Genomic DNA, 20,039 nt, shown 5'->3' with positions numbered 1-20,039 from the left:
CAATAACAACCCACGCTAAAATTCGCTGCAAATACCATTATAAGCAGACCTCTTCAAGACCTGAATAGAACCCCTAGTACAACAGACCGGACATTAAAAAGCATATACTTTAAACAGGTATACCATTCGTATCGGTCAGTCCGGGAACACTAAGTTTGTGTTGCTGCTTTTGAAAAGAACAAATGAAAGTGAATGTGTGTCTATCTCGATAGATATCTATTTCGAGCGAGAACGACCTTTGTCTTTCTCTTTCTCTTTCTCGTCCGCCAATAAGCTCAATCTAGAACTCTCATTAGACCCTCCCGATGCATCAGCACTCGTACTCGCCGTACCTGCTAACTCCTCCATCGCAGCCTTTTCCTTCTGCTTCTGTCGCTTTTTCCTCACATGATCAATCGCCTCTTCTGTAAGACCTTGTCTAAACTCCTGCTCGACAATTCGCTTTTTCCTTGTCATCCGATCTCCAATAGAAATTGTAATACCAGCAGCAATATTACAAGCAATAGAGAAAGAAAGAATAGTTGCGGTAAGAGCGGCAGGTCGATAGTGGTAACTAATACCCCAGGTAACACCTCCAAGTGTAATCTGGAACATGGAATGGAAGTCGAGAAGAACTGTGACCGTAATCAACAGTTTGACGGGGAAAGCATAGTGAGTCCGGGTCTCGTGTGGGCGATAATAGGTATGCGATTTCGCAAACTTCATGGAATGGTGCTCAAACCGCTCCTGCTGCTTTTCATTGAGGACAGGTGCCTCATCACGCTCTTCCCATGACGCCTCGAGGTCCCTAATCACAGAGGCTCTGTCAGCCTCCATTGAGACGAACTGCCGGGTGGGTAGGTCGTTGTGATCTTGGAGTTCTGGGAGTTTCCGCTTCCGGCGTAGTTTCCAAGTTAAAAAGTGATAGTGGGCGATAAATATCATGTGGTAGGTATCAACGACACGAAAAGGTGCCAGCCCATCACCGACGATAGCGAAAAGAGCGACAAGGACATTGTCGATGACGTTAATTACGTAGAGCTGTTTCTCGCCAACATAGATCCAACCGATCAAGAAAAGAACCCAGGCGAGACCGAAAAGAGTGATTAATGTTGCATAAACTGTTACAAATAATCCCAATGCTAAAAAGGTGTTCCATTAGATAAACTAGCCTAAAGGCTGTGAAGGGAGAGACAACTTACGTCGCTTTACGTATTGTTTAAACCCTCGCCATCCTCGTTTAAATTTCTCACGTTTCGAGTGTAGGAGATGTCGCACGTGGTCATCGAGCATGGCCCTCTCTTCACCCGTCCAGTCATCGATCGTTACTCCATGTGGTAAAACCGCATAATGCGAATCCGTTAGATTCGAAGTAATGCTTGGGGCACGGCTTTGCTGCCGTTGTAGAGCTGGCGAAAGCGGACCTTCGCCATTGTCGGGCGGGGCTTCATCTTCCGGAGGTATTTGTGCATCCTCGACCATCGAGGTGGTCGGCTGCTCAACTCGAGAACCTCGCCGGGATTCTCGGCCGGCTATGGATGAAAGGTCATAGGTTGGGTGTCTATTTATAAAATTGCCTAGATTCGGTATAAAAAGCGAGTTTTGGACATTTGTGAGAGTTGATAAAGTTGAGACTTCGGGATCTATTTCCGATATCAGTATTGTTTCTGGTATAGGAGTAATACATTGTAACTTGCAACTTACCAATAACATCAAGCAAATCGACAACATCTTGATTATATTCCTTCCGAGGTGGAGGCGGCTGCATCATACGATCTACATCCTCCATCCTCTGCTTCATGCCCAATAAGCTTCTCGCGCCCGCTACGGAGAAACTACTGCTAAGCCGAGAAGCCGGTGCTGGTCTTTGTGCCGGTGCAGGAGGTGGTATAGGTGCGTCTTCTAAAGCTTCTTTTGGTGGAGCCGGAGGACCAGTACTTGCAAATGGAAACTTCGGAGGAGGTATAGATGGAAAATCCGGAGGCACTTCCTGCACAGGAGACATAATCTGGGACGACCGAACGGCCCCAGGATCATTAAGCCATGAGTGCCGAGCCGGGTCCGACAGACTCCGGGGTCTGGTATGTGTTGGAAGTGGGACATTCAGGTGCATTGACGGTTGAGGAGCCATAGCTGCTTGGTGAGCAGTCTGGACTTGGTCGCGGCCATAAGCATCATTAAGGTCGGGATTGGAAGGGAGTCGACGAAGTCTAATTGTCGGTGGGCGACTGGCTGCAGATACAGTACTCGCTCTGCTATTTCGAACACCCCCTGTCGATGAAATAACTGAAGGAATGGATTGAGTGATTTCGAGTCCATTCGACCTAGAACCAACCGGTCGACGAGGAAAGAACCGTCTGGATGGTACGGATTCAATGTTCAGATTATCGACGGGGAACGTGTTGTCGGTGCTGTCTGTGTTGCTAATGTGTTGAGTGTGTGGTGAACTCGGACCCAGCGCTGGGTCGCCACCAGAGCTACTGTTCATATATCCATGGCCATGGGCCTGATTACTACTGCTATTACTGTTAGAACGGTGCCGCCCAGAGTTAGACTCTGATGGCTGTCTATTACTCGGACTGGGCATAATGACGTCCAAATTTCAAATTTCGAGGTTGAACGGAGGAGGTATATAAGAGCGAAAGAGGTGGGAGCGAGATCACGAAGGCATGGCGAGGCGAGGGAGAATTATCTAGAGAAAAATAGATGTCTGAAAGCGACAGACTAAACAACAGGGCCTGGTGGATTACTATATAAATCAATGGAAAAATTTCTGGATCCAGAATCAAACCCCCTCCTCCCCAGACATCTTAGAGATGATAACTAAGCAGTCTGCATGCTAATCATTTAGATATCCGGTCAGTACCGTTCGCCTGGGCGCATTGCGATTTGGTTGGTCAGTAGCCAAGCAGGCATTCCCACATGACGTCAATTTGCATACCCAACTTGCTTCTCACCCGGATTCAAGCATTTCTTGACTGACGTTTTCTTGGCGCTATGCCCTTGGCTGCTATCACCATGCTATCACCGATTATTTCGGCTTCTCCTCCGCGGTGGTTGATATCTACCACAATCTGTTGGCTTGACGTATGCTCAGTCTCGTCAAGTCAATATATCTTCCCATGATGAAGTGCAATACGGCACTTAGAGCCGCCTTTCTCGTGGTCATAAATAACAACACCAAGGCGCCTAAAAGAAGAAGAAGGGTCTAAATCCTTGTATCAACAATTGAGTCCGTCGGAAACTTAGTTTCCGCATCCGAGATGGCCTCGAACTTTGCATTGGTATAATTCCATACGAAGAAACGTCTGTTAGCAGGCATCGATAGTCCAAACTAGACGCAGATGAGCGACTCTCAGAATATTAATACTGCCCATCTAAGGCATCGGCAGTTACTCCATGGCCATTCATTGCGTATTCCGTAAGCCAGTCTAGTAATATAGTATGCAGGGCAACGGATCTGGACAAGATCGTGCTTAACTAAACCGGAAGTCGCTGTCTAAAATGATTAATCATACTCAAAGTCTAGGGGCACTTCCGAGTTCGCCGCATCCGCGGACTTGCAAGTGTATTAGACTGTTCCGCGCGCTGCCGGGGTCGATACTGTGTATAATTCGGCTGGTCGAAGCCAGCCACAGACTTTAGCCACACCATGATATCAGAGGCGTCTAGCGTCATGAGGCCAGACTATCCCAATTTTGGGATATATCATTTCCCAACAAGGTCAACACAGAGATCTCGATAATGACAGACATTTCGCCCACTCAAGGGTAGGCAGAGTTGATAGAATGCAACATGAAAATCTACTACTCACAATGTTGTCCCATTCGTGTACTTAAGAAACAAACTCTATCACATTACCCTTTTTTCAGCCGTTCTAACTCTTTTTTTCTGTCATAAACCTCCTCCATACTATTATAATTCGCTCGACTTTAAGTATACAACGCTGAATAGTTGGTTGGGGATTTTATATCCAAAAGAGTATTCTCAGTGTTGCATGCAGACCGACTAATGCCATCTTATGTTGCCGATTATCGAACCGTTCGCAAAACCCTGATTCGTTAAAAGGTAAACTATCTCGGTCTTGAAGAGCTATTATACATGTACACTTCTGGTCCTACAAGTCTAATTCATTCCGTCAGATTTCCCGATTCATGCAGGTGCGTCACATTTACGTCCTTTTTGGAATGCAACTTGTCGATATCATTAATTGCAATATTCTTTGGGTAGGATAGCCAATGAGGTACCCGTGACTCAGCAGTCACCCAACCCCGCTCACATGCAGTCATGGTTGCATATTCAGTAAAACCGTAACTATGTTTCAACATCCGTAACCCAGAAAATAATTGTTATATCTCAATTATTATAAGCCTATAAATATGCAGATATGGTAACCGGCATTTCGGATTGGTCATGACAGATAACGGGTTTCCTTATTAGCACCTTGCATTTTTTAATATCGGGTACAGACGTCCTAAGCTAGTACAACCATGGAATATCCCGTCCGTCCGAGTTTGTTATGAGGTGTTACGAATTTTGATACCCCGTGTGGAACGTATGATAATCGTATGCATCTTAGATCCTAATGGATGTCCAGATGCCACATGTAGCTAGCTGTGCGCGTGTAACTCTGGTCGGAGCTCTCCTAATATGATTGCTAGGGTTTTGGATCCTGATAGCTAGGGTGGCTAGGACGGCTAGGAAAGAAGAGTCATTCGGATTGACCATGTGGAGATTTCTGTCTCAAAATTTCCATCGTTAGATCATGATCGATACCTAAATATTCGATTCGATAGGCAGGAAGAGCTCTCTTAATATGCAGATAGATATTGCAGTATACTAATCGATTCCAGCGCCACTGATGCAATCAGATATGCATTTCGAATGCGAGATATTCACATGAAAAACTAGCCTCGAAGTCCGGGCGCAGATGAAAAGCGCGCATGCTCTCAGCTCAAAGATATATTTGAATCCCTTGTAATCGTCCTAACTCAAGCGAGGGAATATACATCTACTTGCAGCCCTATCGATATGCTATAAGTAAAAGGTGGTTATGCACGGCCAGTTCATCGACGCATGCATATATGCGCATCGCAGTAGGAGCCCGTCCCTACATTACTTCGCATTCGCATAATCGCAGCACAAATCAACGACATGAGATATAAAGTCAAGACTTGTCATGTCGATAGCGCGGGGCTGAAGGAGGAGCCGACTAGCTAGCATCTATGCTCCGCCTACATGAGTGCATATATAGGAGGCAATATTTGGGCCCTGTCTGTGTCTAGACGTCTTAGTATCGCACAACATCTACATATTGTTGATCATAAAGCTCGAAGGCAAATACGACAGACCATACCCAACACTTATCTAGTTGGTTGGTTGCACTAATTACTTAATTATCAGTCATAGGATATTGATTCATATGACACAGAGGCATTTTGTGTGTTTTAATTAGAAAAATCAAGCAGATTATTGATAAACCCCGCTGAGTGTAGCTTCCAAGGGATAGAGCCTACTCCAAATCATCAGACAAGCCATATTTGTACCGAATAAATCCGAGGATCCACATGTATGTACTTTACCCATTGTAGTGGTGATGAGGGATATCATGATATTTTATGGATCAAAGGAGGGTTCTAGAACTCTCAGCATGCAGCGCTACAGCCCGAAGTTATGTTAAAGGCATGGTATATCATGCAGCTAATATCTATACGACCCCGCCTTAACTTGAACCTGAACGCCGCTATGCAAAGTCGCCCCTCATCTTTCAATCGTCTAATCCTAGTAATAGCGAGGTTGATTACCCAGTATCCATGGGTAGATACAGAGCCTCAAAGTCGCGGAGGTCAGCTGTGAGGGACATTTGACTCAAGTGAGGCTGGCCGCGAGGCTTTCGAGTTTCAGTTGCCCACGCCATCGAATCGATCATAAACCGTCGGCGACAACACATTTTTTTGCTCAAGACTTCAAAAAGCAACAGCACAACACGAAACTCGGCCCGAAGAGCTTCAACCCTATCCGAAAGACTACTCCGGGTTTGGAAATTTCAACATCGGAAAAACTCCACGACTCCGGATTAAAGCTTGGGCATTCTTGTATTGTAAATAAAATCACAAGACGGATTACCTGCATAGTTTTCGCGTTCGGATCTCATCATTTGTTTATAATCTAATCGACCCTCTCGAATTAAATTTCATGCATTGATTGCACAAACAAGCATATAGACACCGCCATAGAAGATCCTTCCGCGATCGAAAAACATATCGAAATCAGGGTCCGCGTAGTAGTAGGATTCGATAAAGCCTCCCACCAAAGAATCAAGCCGATCGGTTTAATAACTGTAGATAGAACTATCCATCTTAACCTACGCTTGTGTCATCGCCGACGCGACCTCCGTGCCGTCCCGGAAAACCAGGCCAGGCTATCAATATTCAAACCCATCCCCTCATCGGGGCTCATCGGCAGGATTTTAAAAGAAAAAGAAACCAATCACAAAGGTTTTTCCCCACCGAGCTCATCGACCCCTCCAAAAAAAAAAATTGCCATGACCGATTCTCCTTCTCCTTTCCCGATAGGAGAATTCCTCCCAAATGGGAGTACCTATCGAACCGACCCTCCACTTCCACCTTCAGATCCCACGATAGGCTATAAGCTCAATCATCTAATGCTTAGGATCCGGGATCCTGAAGCCTCGCTCAGCTTTTACGTCAACTTAATGGGAATGCGCACAGTATTCACATTCAATACCGGTCCCTTCACAATCTATTATCTTGGATATCCTCAGACGGACGCCGATAGAGCTGATCTCCAAGCGTGGGGGGAGAAGACTTGCGGGGTCCTACCTCATACACTTGGATTACTCGAGCTGTATCATATCCATGGCTCCGAGAAACAGCCGAAGGGGTACTATACCACTGGGAACGATGCCCCGCATTTAGGATTCGGTCAAGTCGGGTTTACTATTCCTGACGTAAAGTCTGCGTTGGAAAGACTAAAAAGGGCAGGTGTGAAGGTTTTAAAGGATCTCGGTGTTTCAACCAGGGAGAGTATCCCGCTGTCTTCCTACGAGGTGGGGAAAGGGGTGGGCAAGGGTGAGATCCATACAAATTATAGTAAAATTCTTGACCAGATAGCATTCGTTGCCGACCCTGATGGTTACCTAGTTGAATTGGTTCCTCAGAACATTCAAAACTGATGCTGTAGCGAACATGGGTTCCACGTGGGCACGACAAGTTTAGCATGGCGCTTTGGCGCTTAATTAACGCGTTTCAGAACGTCATCATCATATTTGAGATGGATTTCCTAATCGTCGGGAGTGAAGTTGTACAGCCCTGTTTGAGACGGTTCCTAGATCTATTTCTACTTGTTTTATGTGTCCTTCTCATCTAGCTGGGTATAAAGCCTTTTGTGATTTTGTAATTTTGTGAACTTTTAATTTTCTGATTTTGGTGCTGTTTTCTGACTTATATAGTTGAAATAAATCCTCCTTCCTTTGTGACGTCTGGGTACGAAACTGTACATACATGTATTAAACAGTATATTAGTAAATCAAAGGTGCCCCTCCATGGCATAAAAATCAATCTGGTGATACGCGAAAGGAATGGCTGAGTGCCCCCAGGAATAGGCTGACAGGTGGCGGAGCAGCGATTGCGAAATCCATAATTAGAAGAACGGGGCATGGGTCTCTCTATGGCCACTTCAAAACAAGGTTTATAATTGCAGGAAAAAAGTGATAGCGATAATAATAAATTTTTAACGGAGCTATTGGGAATACAGGAAAAAAGTAACACAAGGAAAGTTCCAATACCTGCCTCCGCTAATACCCCACCATCCCTCCAACTTATAGCGGATCGTGAAGATCCGCGAGCCCATCTATTTGGCTTCTTTGTTCTCGGGAAGTTCCTCACTTTGTACAAGTGTAAGGTACGCAATGACATCCTGCAGCGTTTCAGCCGGGTCTTCGTTGCTGTTCTCGCCAGAGCTTTTCTTAGACCACGTCCAGAGGTTTGCGATCGTCCAAATTTGAGAATCTGTACGCGTTCGGTTTTTGGTATCGATGGCGTTTAGCATCAACTCTCGTACGTTATAGGGCAGCCGTGTGAGGGTTTTCGCGATTTCTATCGGCGTAGTTGCCGGCTCCTCGTTGCCCGTGATCTTAAGAAACAGGAGTCTAGGTTTGTTCCAGGTTAAATCGGAGTCCCGCTGCAGCGATAGCAGCATCATTTGCACGTGCGATACGGATGATGGAGGTACACGGCTTGTCATATTTGGACTTTTAAGCGGGGAAGGACCGGAAGATCGTGAGCTTTTTTGGTCGGAGCGATCGGAAGAGAGAGACGGAAGGTTTCTTGGGTACGTACGTTCTATCGGCTCGGGGTGGAGACGGCTTTATAGACTGGGGTTGTGGATCCTGATGGACGATAATTGATATGAGTCGTTCTGTGATCAAGATGGCTGCCAGAACAAGGCCTGACGCCACCGTCCTATAAAAGCGGCGTTCATGGGTTAGGACTTACAAACTACAGCTGAGTCGGTAGGATTAATTAATTATAGGCTAGGCGTAATATAGAGATAAATGTGGCAAAGGACACCAAAGCCCGTGTCTTATTTACGGTCCATAAATGCTGAAGCTGAGTTTGATGGATAAATCCGAGCATTAGGATGAGTGACCACAGCGTCCTTCTTATAGGACCCAAGTGGTCACGTGATGACAATTTTTTGTTTTTCTATGTATATCCCGTACTGGATATTTGCTCACAATGATGTTTAATTAAGCTAGGGTGTGGCTATCCCCAAGTAGATAGCAATAATTGAATGGAATATACCTGTGCACGACTGATGAACAGGCCATAGCAGTGTCCTCTACAGGACATGTCTATCCTCTGAGTGATAGGACAATACATCATGCAATACCCTCCAGGAACGAAACCAATCTACGACTCTCACATTATAATCAACATCTCGTAAACACCTAGGTATCATGCAAATACACAGCACTAGATCCATGTGGCCCTCGATTTGCGGTCAGGCAAACCAAATTTTGTTTCTGGGAACAGTCTTTCCGGGATTTGTTCCATACCTATGTAAACTGGAAAAAGCTAAGGAGACTATCCGATGACGAACAACTTAATCGACTTTACCCGTCGACATCTAGAAGATACGAGCTTCATCTACTCTCTCGGACTGCGGTCCCTTCTTTTCCTTTTATCTGACAAAATATTAGTCTCGGGACCTACAAAATATGTTCTACTTGTATTACAATCAAATTAGTTGCTGAACATATGTCTAAGTAGCCACCCAGATGTACAGAAAGCTCTATCTAAAGTCAGTTAGGCTGATGGATACTAACAACCGCTTTAGCAGAACTAGCACTACACACGGGAGGCTCTAGCATCATCCTATCATTTGAAAGATATGCCAAGCTGATTTCGACCATAAATTCTCGTTGATTTGAGAACCTAGTCGTTGGACATTAAGACCGGCGACCATTTATCAATAACCTTAAAGTCGAAAGGAAAGGAAAGAGAAAGGGTAAAGAACCAGTCCAATCAGTATACTAGAAATTCGCAGCACGTATAGAGCTGCAACTTGACGGGCCTCTTTGGCCAGCCTGGTTTCAAAAGTGGACGAAGCTGGATCGATCTATCAATTAGAATCGGAACCCTGGAGATATCTAGATTCAATGCAGCGAATTCAAGTGCGTGGCTGACCTGAGCCAGTGAATTCAAGCGATCCCAATAAAAGTTCTTAAACCTGCTGCCGCAGTATTGCACAAAGAGACCACTCTTGCAGGAATTGACAGCGACCCGAGAAGAAGATGCATAGCCTACATATGGATACATATGCATCGGTCGAAACTACAAATAATAGTATCGAATAGGATGTTCTCCGGTAGAGTTTTGAGGTTCCCCGACAAACACCTGCAAGCCATATCACTAGAAGAAACAGGCTAATTTTTATCCCAAGATAGGCTATACCGGTCCACGTTTCTAGTTATGTCTCTCATATCGAGCTATCGAGGTGGATATAGTCGAAAGCCCTAACATGCCTAGCATGCAAAGACAGCTGTATAGTCTATCCTAAGGCGGCATACATTAGCCCCACCCAAGTTTTTAATGTGAGGCCTTCCGTTTGCCGCATATGCGCAGAACTCTAAGCGTCACTAAATATTTCCGGTCACACTCGGATATTTGGACGTATTTCGAGATTAGTGAATCAATTGATTCGAATCCACCAGATTAACGATGAGTCGAAGCAGAAACGGTATCGGGTTATCCGCACCCACAGAAACCACGGACTTAGAGAAGTCAATTCCTAAATTCCTGAATCTTAATCCTAATGCAGTCTTTCGTGTTAATATATAGCAGAATGTCCCACATACCGTTGCCACCTCATCAATGAAGCCATCAGGCAAGGGGTCTCCACAGAGCAGTCTAGTCGGTCTAGAACCAATGATGGAGTTACACGACAAAATAGCCAAGTACCCGATATGAGATAGTTGTGTGGGCTCATATGAGAGTTTGCCTCGCCAATTTTCTCCACACTTCTTAACGGAATGCCTCGAAATTTCTAATGCAGATTCATTGAAACTGTCCTCAGATCGTTTAGTTTCCGTAGATGGCTGTGATCCAAATTCTTCTAATTGATGAGCAAGACATTTGCTACGCTTCAGGTCTGGATGAGAAACTTCTCGAATGAAATCAAAATTAAAAATCTCGGATCGCGGTTGTTAAAGCGCCTTGAAAAGGTCATATGGTAGTACAATATCGGGTATACTGTCGACGTCTTTCCGCATTAGTCTAGTAACTCCACGTTACACAAAACTCCAGAATCACACAAAAAATAACACACTCGAATCTGTATATCGAAGATCATTTGTCGTACAACTGAATGATACGTGTACATTCTTTGCGCGTTTGAAAATGAGAGCATTCCAGAAGAGCTCAAAAAATCTATGATATCATGATTAGAATATCAAGCGTTTCTTTCTTAGAATAATATCATGTATATCATCTGCTATGTCAATAAGTAAACTGAGCGGACCAATTAGAGGGTCGGACTGGCGATGAGAGAGAAGCGAGTGCCCGCTCGCGGCTATCCTGTCCAGGATATACATAGCATGTGCATATAGATGCCGCGCAGAGATGGCCATCTGGCCCATCTTGATCTTGGCTCATGGATCGTGATCGGCCTAATCTTCCTATTTCGTGATAAGGGTTTCACAATTAGGGGTGGCACTGCCCACGAATAAAATTAAAAATTTAAAAAATATGACGACATATGCACCTGATCATATGAACGCTGGCTGAAGCGGTCACCATTGTACTATTTCCCCAGGTTTACGATTTCGAGGTGGTTAAAATCCGTGGGGGGATTGAAAGTGGGGGCACCGGTACGAGAGCTCTGCAGGGGACCTGGCCAGCTGGAGACTTGCAGCGGCGCTTGTTGGGACGTGCGACTAGGATTTTGTCGCATACGTGTACATATACGTACTTACATACTGTACACCGTCGGGAATTGGTGGGGTTTCGAGGACTCTCTTGTGTCTTACAAATCCTTTAAAATAGCTTTATTGCTGTGAACCCAATTCAAGACTGACTTTTATCCGACAGCCCAGAAGACACATTCTCCCCCTACGGTAGGTAATCATAGCGCAATATGCAATGCTATGGTAGTGATATACGTAATGGCGATGCTAGAGCATGGTTTCACTTGAAAGTTTGTCTCCAGATTACAAATCATAAACGTCGGTAACCTAGCTAGTTTATAAATGAGTCAGTTCCCAGACTCCGATTTCCATTTTAATTTTAGAATATCGAATTTCTTTATATAAATTTCCAAATTCTGCTCAATTTGGTGCCCAGTTAGACCCTGTCTTTATGACCGCCTGATTAGCTGAACGAAGAAAAAAAGTGGACATCGGACACACGCCACCTGATTCGAGATCGCCGATGCCCCATGGCATAGCATAGCCTTCAAAAAATAATGATGATAATAGTAAAAAATAAAAAATAAAAATATATGCGCATACTCGAACTTCATAGCTAAGCATCCAATTACTTCTTTATCATTAAATTATCATTATAGTCGCCGTCATTACTTAACTATTTCCTAAAACGAGGCGGTATATAGATATGCCACCCCCACAATTTTGGGGGTCTCCAGAAGCCCAACACTTCTCCATACAATCCACTACTAGATAATAGCCACTTTCTATAGGTCAAATGTCGAAGCATCATAGCCAAAGCCCCGTATCCCTGCATCAGGCTGTAACACAAGATCCCTTGGTGCCTCGTAGCCCACAACGTTAAAAACATCATGTACAATCATATGTGCGGAAGTAGAATTCGGGCCAAGCAATTGAGTGTGCTGTAGGTTAATAAGAGGGTAGAAATTAGCACGTTCTCTTTCTCGTAGTGTAATTGGCTTGATGGACTTGCGCCGACTGCATCGATCGTTACCACTCTCGAATTCCTGAATTTTCTGCTCATACTCTTCGCTCTAAATATTTTTGAGATTACAAGGTTAGAAATAATGCGTGATTATACCATCGGTATCGATTAGGATCTCGAACTTACCCTTCGATCGGCCCAAGTGGGTCGATGTTGTGCGAGATGAAAGTAATGGTGTTTTCGGTTTTTTGGTCGAGTAAGGCAACTATATAAGCCAAGCATTAGAACAAACGAAATTTATTTGATAGATAGTTCAACTTAGGATTCTTACGGTCCAACTTCTCAACATTATCACCAGTCCACTCTGCCAATATCGATATATATCGTTAGTCTTCACGATTCTCCAACACATTTACTATCAAAATACAACAATCATGATCAACTTACCGGTGCAGACGAGGAAGTTCTGCAAGAACAAAGTACCAAAGTTCGGATCCTTCCTATTGAACTTCGAAAGCAACGCTTCAAACTCCTTCTGGGTAATGCTACCAAGAGGACCCGAATCCGTGCACGGAATTCCAAGCTGCGAATCCACTGAACCCTGCTGCCTGCCATCGACAGGTGGACTAGGCTCGAACGCGGCAAATCCACCCTGGTAGTAACTTGTCAAAATACCACCAATGGCTCCTCCCGCCAGTGCAGTTTCAACGTCAACAAGGAGATATCCTAGCGCTGGCCATAAATAAGCTGCACCACCAGAGAGGCCTGGGAGTGAAGCGAACATATTTTGCTTGAAGTTCTCGGAACTATATTTGCCTGATGGGCTAGGCATCGCAATTGGATTCGTGACTAGCTTCTTCTGGATATTTTCGAGGCGAGTGCGCATAGTAGCAATGTTGGGGGAATAGAATGCGCAACCATCAGTGCTTCCTGTGGAGTGGCAAGCTCGAAGGAAATATTCAACCATCTTGCAATGGTCTCGGAGCTCGAATTCAACGCTTGTACCTGGGGCGAAACTTTCATGGATCTTGCCGACGGCTATTACCGATGACGAATGTCAGTATCAAAACGCCTTGAATCATATATTGCAGAAGGCTAGGGTAACTCACAATCAAGAACCAACTTCCCAACCTTATGAGGATACAAGGCGACCAACAATGCACCAATATTGGCACCATACGAGAAACCCCAAAGATTGATCTTATCTTGACCCATTGCAGTAGCAAGGCTAACCAAGTCTCGCGTGGTCTGGATGAAGCCGAGGTATGGGATCACATCTCCACTTAGAGCCTGACACTTAGCGTTATAATCACGATAATATGCTTGGTACTCAGGCCAAGTAGCCTTAGTCAGTGCCGGGAGTGCCCGCTGGCGTTGTTGGAATGCATATCGCTCTTCTTGTGTTTCAAAGCAAGTGAGAGTCGGTGTAGTCTGACCTGCACCTCTTGCATCCCATGTCACAAAGTTCCAACCGGGTTCGAGGATATAGTCTCGGAATATCTGAGCAGCTGCAATGAAGAACGGTTCACTTGGATTCCCCGTGCCGCCTGGGAAGGAATAGATTGTTCCCAAGAAAGGAACGTTGGGGTCTGCAGGCAGCATCATAACGGCAACCGCGGCGTTGCCTTTGGAGTGGTCCTGGTAGTCCAATGGTACCTATGTTCATAGACAATATTAATTACCGATCCATGATCTTCTGCATACAGCCCTTCCTAAATGCGTCTTATTGGTGGCAATGAGCAAACCTTGAGCCTGGAACACTTAAAGGATCCATAACAATCCGCCCATTGAAGTGTTTCTGATGGCGTTAACGTCTCAAAACGAAAGTCATATTCTGTGATAGGATCTTCTTGTCGCTCGAATAGTAATTTTGTCGCAAGTTTTATCTTTTCTGCATGCTGCGAATGTTCCAGCGGAATGGTTGCACACTGGACTGCAACGGCACTAACCGTTAATGCAACTTGCAGGGCTGACAAAACATACATTTTTAAACCAAATGTTTGGGTAAAAAAAAATTGAGATAGATGAGAAAGAAATCCTCGAAAATTCTAGATTGGATATCACGAGAATCCTGCTCGTCGAGACTGCTACTGGCAATTTTTGGGCCCTGAGGAGGAAGCGCTGCTGGTTTTAAATACGTAGCGCCGACTCGAAAACTGTATCCAGCGGCGCCCGCAGCTTCTAACATTTGATTAGTTTAGCTGTAGCGGGCGCTAAGCCTGCAATCAAAATCCACATCTGTGCCTTTCTTGGCGACAAGACCCATCATACTATCAATTTTATAGGTAGCACAAGCGAAAATCGACGTAGTTCGAGTCGACAGCAGGGTCTCGGTCGGCACATCGTAGCCACAGAATATACCTCATGTGTGGGATTGAAAATGTGTTGCGATAAGATGGCTTGCAGATTTTGATCCTTCAAAAACCTGGGATTCCGCTGCCAGCAGTCGGCTGGTATTTCATCAATCCAACTTAGCTTTTAGAGATCGATTGCTGGAAGTTTCATTGAAGTTTTCCCATCACGATTTCCCAGCAGGTGGCTACCAAACTTGAAGAACCTGAGATGTTGGATGCTAGAACATGAACAAACGAATCTGATATTGATGTTGGCTTTGGTACTGTCTAGATTCATGTCTAGACCCCACAGTTGGGTCGAAATTTCGAAATCTGGAGATATTATGCGATAGAGCTGCGGGGAACCTTCAGCCGCAGGAACAACTAAGCACACCTATATATCGTAGATACGATTTTGTGGAAAAATTAACTCGATACAAAATATGCGGCTGCTGGCCCGCAGGTTTTATTCACCTGCCAAGCTTAACAATGGATCAAGAAATCGAGAAGTCAAGGGATTTGCCGAAGCTTGTTTCCCATGAGAGCATCAAATGCGCTTGCTTCAAATCATCAAGACAAGATATCATCTCAAAGAATTACAAATTTCGAACAAATATAACATTCTTCACTCTCGCCTTTGAAGGTGTCTCACAATCGAAGTCTTTGATTGTTTCCTTCAAAGGTTTGCCCAAGGTCGGCCCCGAGTTTCCTTAGCATACTCCTTCATTGTTCTCCATTTCCAAAGCTTCCCGCCCGGATTAACAAGCTCATTATCATTTTTCTCGTTGTTAATCTTTTCTTCTGCCATAAGGAACCGCAAACATGCCGCAGGATCCGATCCCGTTGTCGAGAGCGTCTTGGCTTTATACTCCGCCAGGTCTAGGTTCGAAACCTCAATCTCATTGGCACCAGCAGCTTTCATGATCTCAGCAACTTGTCTCAAAGTAACCGGATCACCCGAGAAATATAGCTTCTTAGGAAAACTTTCAACCGGAATATTTGCGAGAGCGCTCGCAACCGCGTTGCCGATATCCACAATCGAAGTGAATGAAACAGGCGTATCCCCGGATCCAATTAGTTCATATTTTCCTTCCTTGGTGTTCAATCCTAACCATGGTCCGATCGAGTATTCCGTAAATAGACCTGGGAAAACTAGGCATAGCTTCAGATCTTTCCGCCCGCTTACGGCTTCAACGTGTGCTTTCTTTTTGTCCCATACAGGGTGTTTGAAGTCATGGAGGTAGTGCTCCACTCCAAATTCTGAAGGAAGATAAAGCTTGATATTGGACGAGGGTGACGTGACAGCGGCGGCAATCTTGTTTTCGAATTCTTTGTCGACGGGAGCAACCCTAAATTTATAATATTAACTACGGTTAGATCGGATCATCTGAAACGACTGCTCAAGGAAATTAAAACTATCACCTACACATTGATAAGAATATCTACACCAGCAAGTGCGTTCGTAATGGCCCGCTCATTGTCTGTAGAATATTCTCGGACAATTGCACCTTTGCTAATTCCCTCTAGAGCGCTGGGGGAATTGGCATTTCGGGTGAGGAGGATAACATCCTGGTACTTGCCTCGGAATTGAGGGTCAAGCAAAGCCCTTTATTACACCCCGGAGTTAGAAACACATATATCCGTAAATTGGGCCCAGTTTTATACAAACCTAACAATCTCTTTCCCAAGAACTCCAGTTCCGCCCGCAACAGCAGCCACAGGTAGTTTTCCCATTGTTGAGTTATTTGAACCAAATTTCTTAACTTATGTAGGTAATTAAACTATATATCACCTTGCAGTTTATACCTAGACAGAGCCTGTGTGTCCGAATATAATATCCCCATACCCCTCCGATTTATAGAAGCCTAAGAAGCCATTGATTAGGTCATGAGGAATGTAGACTATACATACCGGATCGGTCGATTGATCGGATCGACACCCCAGCAAATGATTTCCAACAATCAACACATAACAGCTCCAAGCTGACAGATATTCACGGCCTATGCTCTAGTAAAAGCTTAATCAATAGCTTCATATAGCTTCAAGTATAGCACTAGCTTTCATAGACTAGATGCGGTAGTTGGACAGGTCTATCATTTTTAAAATTTATACTTTAGTTTCGTTGTTGTCTGTTCCTCTTATAGTCTCGGGCCTTTTCCTCTTATGTTCTAAAACCGCAAACGATATGATACATTAGAGAGAGCCGGCCAGAAGTCATATTTACACATAGAAAGGCCTGTCAATAGAACGCTAATTAGCCAGGCTTAAGGCTGGTGTGTAATACTTATAAATATATTTAAACCTAGAATCAATTGATTTTCGAAACCGGCGAACGTCAGGCACAAAGTTGTCGGGCCGCTATAGTGCCACCGTCCGAAAAGCTTTCCGAAGAATCCACCAAGCATATACATATGTATACTCGACGATAATTTCACAAAGGTTGTTATACGATGCCCGTGATAGTCCTTTATTTATCAGAAATGTTGAACTCCGAGCTCACACGCTCCAGGTTTTCTGATTTGCATCCCCACGAGACCTTTAACAATACAAATCCCAACAGAGTATGAAATAATCTCGCAAGAACCTCACTATTCTTCCGTCCTATCTGGGTCTCCAGGAACAGCAACGTTATAATGAACAGGCGTAATGCGATAATCCCCCGATTTCATCATACTCCCGGAACCTTCTTTTGGTAAGCCCGTGTTTCCTCATACCAACATGGCGGTAGGGAGGGCCCTGTTTTCAGGTCCTCTATCCTTCAGCCATTTAATCACAATTTCCTTAATAAACTTAAAGTTTAACCCATTGCAATGCTCAGAAATCATGCTACGAGCGCTGCGGATACCCGGGGCCACCATTTTCTAATCATATTCTCACACCTCACCATGCAGTATCCTGCAGATTCTGTAGATATAAATGTAGAAATATTCGAAATAATAAGTTTTTTTTTTTTTTTTTTTTGGGGGGGGGTTTCTTCGGAACTCAGTCCCCATAACCCAGGAAAGAGGGTCACTGTGGCCCACTATTGAAGCGTGAGGGCAGCTGTGGTCCACCATCCAGGTTGTCTTTGTCAGCATATCGACCCTGGGGGAAGCTTGGCCGAACCAGATGGAATACATCATGTCGGACCAGGTAATCGAGGGATCCTGGGGCCTGTCCGATCCGTTGACAATAAATAGTCCGTCCGTAGGGGATAATATCACATCGTATAGGGCAACGCCGTCAGCGCCGTCGGAATTAGTACCGCTGACCATGCAGCGCCTGTAGTCTCTAAAAAGCCTCTTTCTCGGTCCGCAAAACCCCACTATTAGTGTTACGTCACACCACCACAGCATATCCGGTCGTGGGATAGCCCCAATCTCGAAGCCAGCTTCTGTTTTCAATGTATAGCCCCAGTAAGTCCAAATATGAGGTTCGAATCCGATCTCGAATGGGAGGTACCCAGCATCCCGCCTCTTTTTAGCCCAAAAATTGTTAACATTCGACCTTTGCATCTTGCCTTCACGCACATAACACACCCATTTTACTATGCGGATGTGTTTGCATGGTGGCATAGGCCAGTCATCTGGAGGAAGGCCAGTTCTCTCTTTCCCGATCGCAGCGGCCATTAAGGCCAAGCTTCGTTCGGCATGGGGTAGGATGATGTTTTCGTTATGGAGTACCATCTTTGCGGTGAGAGCCTCGGAATGATATTGTAAGGAGCAAAATACCGTATAAATGAACATTTCTTCTGGATGTCGAGTGACGGATTATTACTATATTAATTTTCACCAATCTCTGTTTCACTGAGTATCCTCTCGCGACTCTCGAGATCTCCAGGACAACTGATCTTTCATCGTCACCAGTGCCACCTTCATTAGGCACTTATGCCATGTGCAGCTCGTATGGTCCATGTTGTATTTTGACTTTTATGTTAGGTCCTACCGCGGCTACGATTTATATTTACTCACTATCATGGAAAGACGGGGGTTCAATTACGGTATCAATACATAGGTATACTGTTTTTTCGCCAGAACACAGAGTATCACAGTGTTAACATCTTCAATATCTATTAGAACAGTGTCAAAAATTCGAATTTCTGTATAATTCAGATTAGAACGGGATTCAAAAACTACTAATATTCTGGCGTAAGGAAGTACTACGTATTAGAATGGGATTGAGCATGCAAGGATTATTTAGAATTCAGATTACCATAGTACGCGGTATCAATTTCAAAAATACCACTTCGAATCGAACTTCCCTGACAGTAAATACTGTAATGTAACCATAAATGTGATCCTTTATATCTGATAAGGCAGATGTTTGCGAAATTGAAAGCCTGGATATTGTCTTCAAACTGACGGGCTCGATTCTGGACAACATTTGCAACATTTGAACTGAGATGGCAAGATTACGGATATCGAGTCCGTCTTTGCATTGCAATGAAATGCATGATAAGGCAGTCGGAAGGCTACCTTAAAGGCATATTTTGACTATTTCCTAACCACTCATTGAGACATACCGTATCCTTAGTTCTACGCGCCGGTTCGCGGCTGCAACTGCTCTATAGCATATGCATGTACATATGTCGACATGCCGTATCTTCAGGCTGGCCGTCCGCGACATCCGGCCGTGTCGAGCACCTACTTAAGAACCCTATCCAGGGCGAAATCGGAACGAACCGTCTATAGTTTGTGTAACCAAGCTCTAACGTCAAGTCCTGCAGGATCAAATATACAACAGAAAGAACCAACATATTTTCTCAACAAGAATGCTCGGATCCAAGTCCAACTCACAACCCCCTTGTCTTCCTGTAAGGTCCTGATGATGGGCAGTGCCGGTCATAATTGCACTCCTAGCCACCCGTCTACGTGTCATCTACATCATACCATCTAAGTTGTAGAGGATAGAGCAAGGAGGCCCTGGTTAAGTCTCAAAGAACCATGATACTTGGAGTTAGCTACAACGTAGCAGGATACTTTTGCAAATTTGCCAACAAGTTATGTAGATACATAAGTATATATACAAAAAAAAATAAAAATAAAAATAAAAATAAAAATAAAAAATAATCTTTTCATGATCTTCCCCGAAGAGCATCGAATACGTCCATCTTCAGACACTATTCCCCGGGATGAACATCACCAAAGTATTGCATATGCACCTGCCGGCGGATGAAGAAACTATCTGCATGTTCCAGAGCTCCGCGCTATCTGATAAAGCACTAGAGTTCCGACGAAAGGAATACCTGGAAGCTATTACTTCAATTTTCAGGTTATTGAACATGTCAATCGTAATCATACATTAACGCCATTTTCGTCTCGCAGACTACAACTGGTGGACTCGATTTCTCGAGGCT

General features: G+C 44.5%; 5 protein-coding genes across 5 annotated transcripts; 1 reads left to right on the top strand and 4 right to left on the bottom strand.

Annotated features, from left to right (window-relative positions):
- Window positions 1-275: 275 nt before the first annotated feature.
- On the bottom strand, window positions 276-2,566 carry DFL_003646 (uncharacterized protein; the record flags this gene model as incomplete). Its single annotated transcript, XM_067632613.1, has 4 exons — window positions 276-280; window positions 333-1,121; window positions 1,182-1,622; window positions 1,684-2,566. 4 exons carry the CDS (start codon window positions 2,564-2,566, stop codon window positions 276-278), a joined length of 2,118 nt encoding a protein of 705 aa, XP_067490865.1.
- A 3,957-nt stretch (window positions 2,567-6,523) lies between these two features.
- Window positions 6,524-7,174, top strand: DFL_003645 (uncharacterized protein; the record flags this gene model as incomplete). The annotated part of the gene is made up of 1 exon (XM_067632612.1): window positions 6,524-7,174. The coding sequence occupies one exon, from the start codon at window positions 6,524-6,526 to the stop codon at window positions 7,172-7,174; it is 651 nt and encodes a 216-aa protein (XP_067490864.1).
- Window positions 7,175-7,851: 677 nt separating this feature from the next.
- On the bottom strand, window positions 7,852-8,830 carry DFL_003644 (uncharacterized protein; the record flags this gene model as incomplete). The annotated part of the gene is made up of 3 exons (XM_067632611.1): window positions 7,852-8,251; window positions 8,340-8,462; window positions 8,805-8,830. The coding sequence occupies 3 exons, from the start codon at window positions 8,828-8,830 to the stop codon at window positions 7,852-7,854; spliced, it is 549 nt and encodes a 182-aa protein (XP_067490863.1).
- Window positions 8,831-12,192: 3,362 nt separating this feature from the next.
- DFL_003643 (uncharacterized protein) lies at window positions 12,193-14,356 on the bottom strand (the record flags this gene model as incomplete). Its single annotated transcript, XM_067632610.1, has 7 exons — window positions 12,193-12,348; window positions 12,420-12,480; window positions 12,558-12,636; window positions 12,703-12,735; window positions 12,819-13,409; window positions 13,481-14,027; window positions 14,117-14,356. 7 exons carry the CDS (start codon window positions 14,354-14,356, stop codon window positions 12,193-12,195), a joined length of 1,707 nt encoding a protein of 568 aa, XP_067490862.1.
- Window positions 14,357-15,380: 1,024 nt separating this feature from the next.
- DFL_003642 (uncharacterized protein) lies at window positions 15,381-16,438 on the bottom strand (the record flags this gene model as incomplete). The annotated part of the gene is made up of 3 exons (XM_067632609.1): window positions 15,381-16,053; window positions 16,131-16,310; window positions 16,374-16,438. 3 exons carry the CDS (start codon window positions 16,436-16,438, stop codon window positions 15,381-15,383), a joined length of 918 nt encoding a protein of 305 aa, XP_067490861.1.
- Between the last annotated feature and the right edge of the window lie 3,601 nt (window positions 16,439-20,039).

The sequence above is a fragment of the Arthrobotrys flagrans genome (assembly GCF_004000055.1).
Source record: "Arthrobotrys flagrans strain CBS H-5679 chromosome Unknown unitig_0, whole genome shotgun sequence".
In the NCBI taxonomy this organism is placed as follows: domain Eukaryota; kingdom Fungi; phylum Ascomycota; class Orbiliomycetes; order Orbiliales; family Orbiliaceae; genus Arthrobotrys; species Arthrobotrys flagrans.
This window is presented reverse-complemented; position numbering and strand designations above follow the sequence as displayed.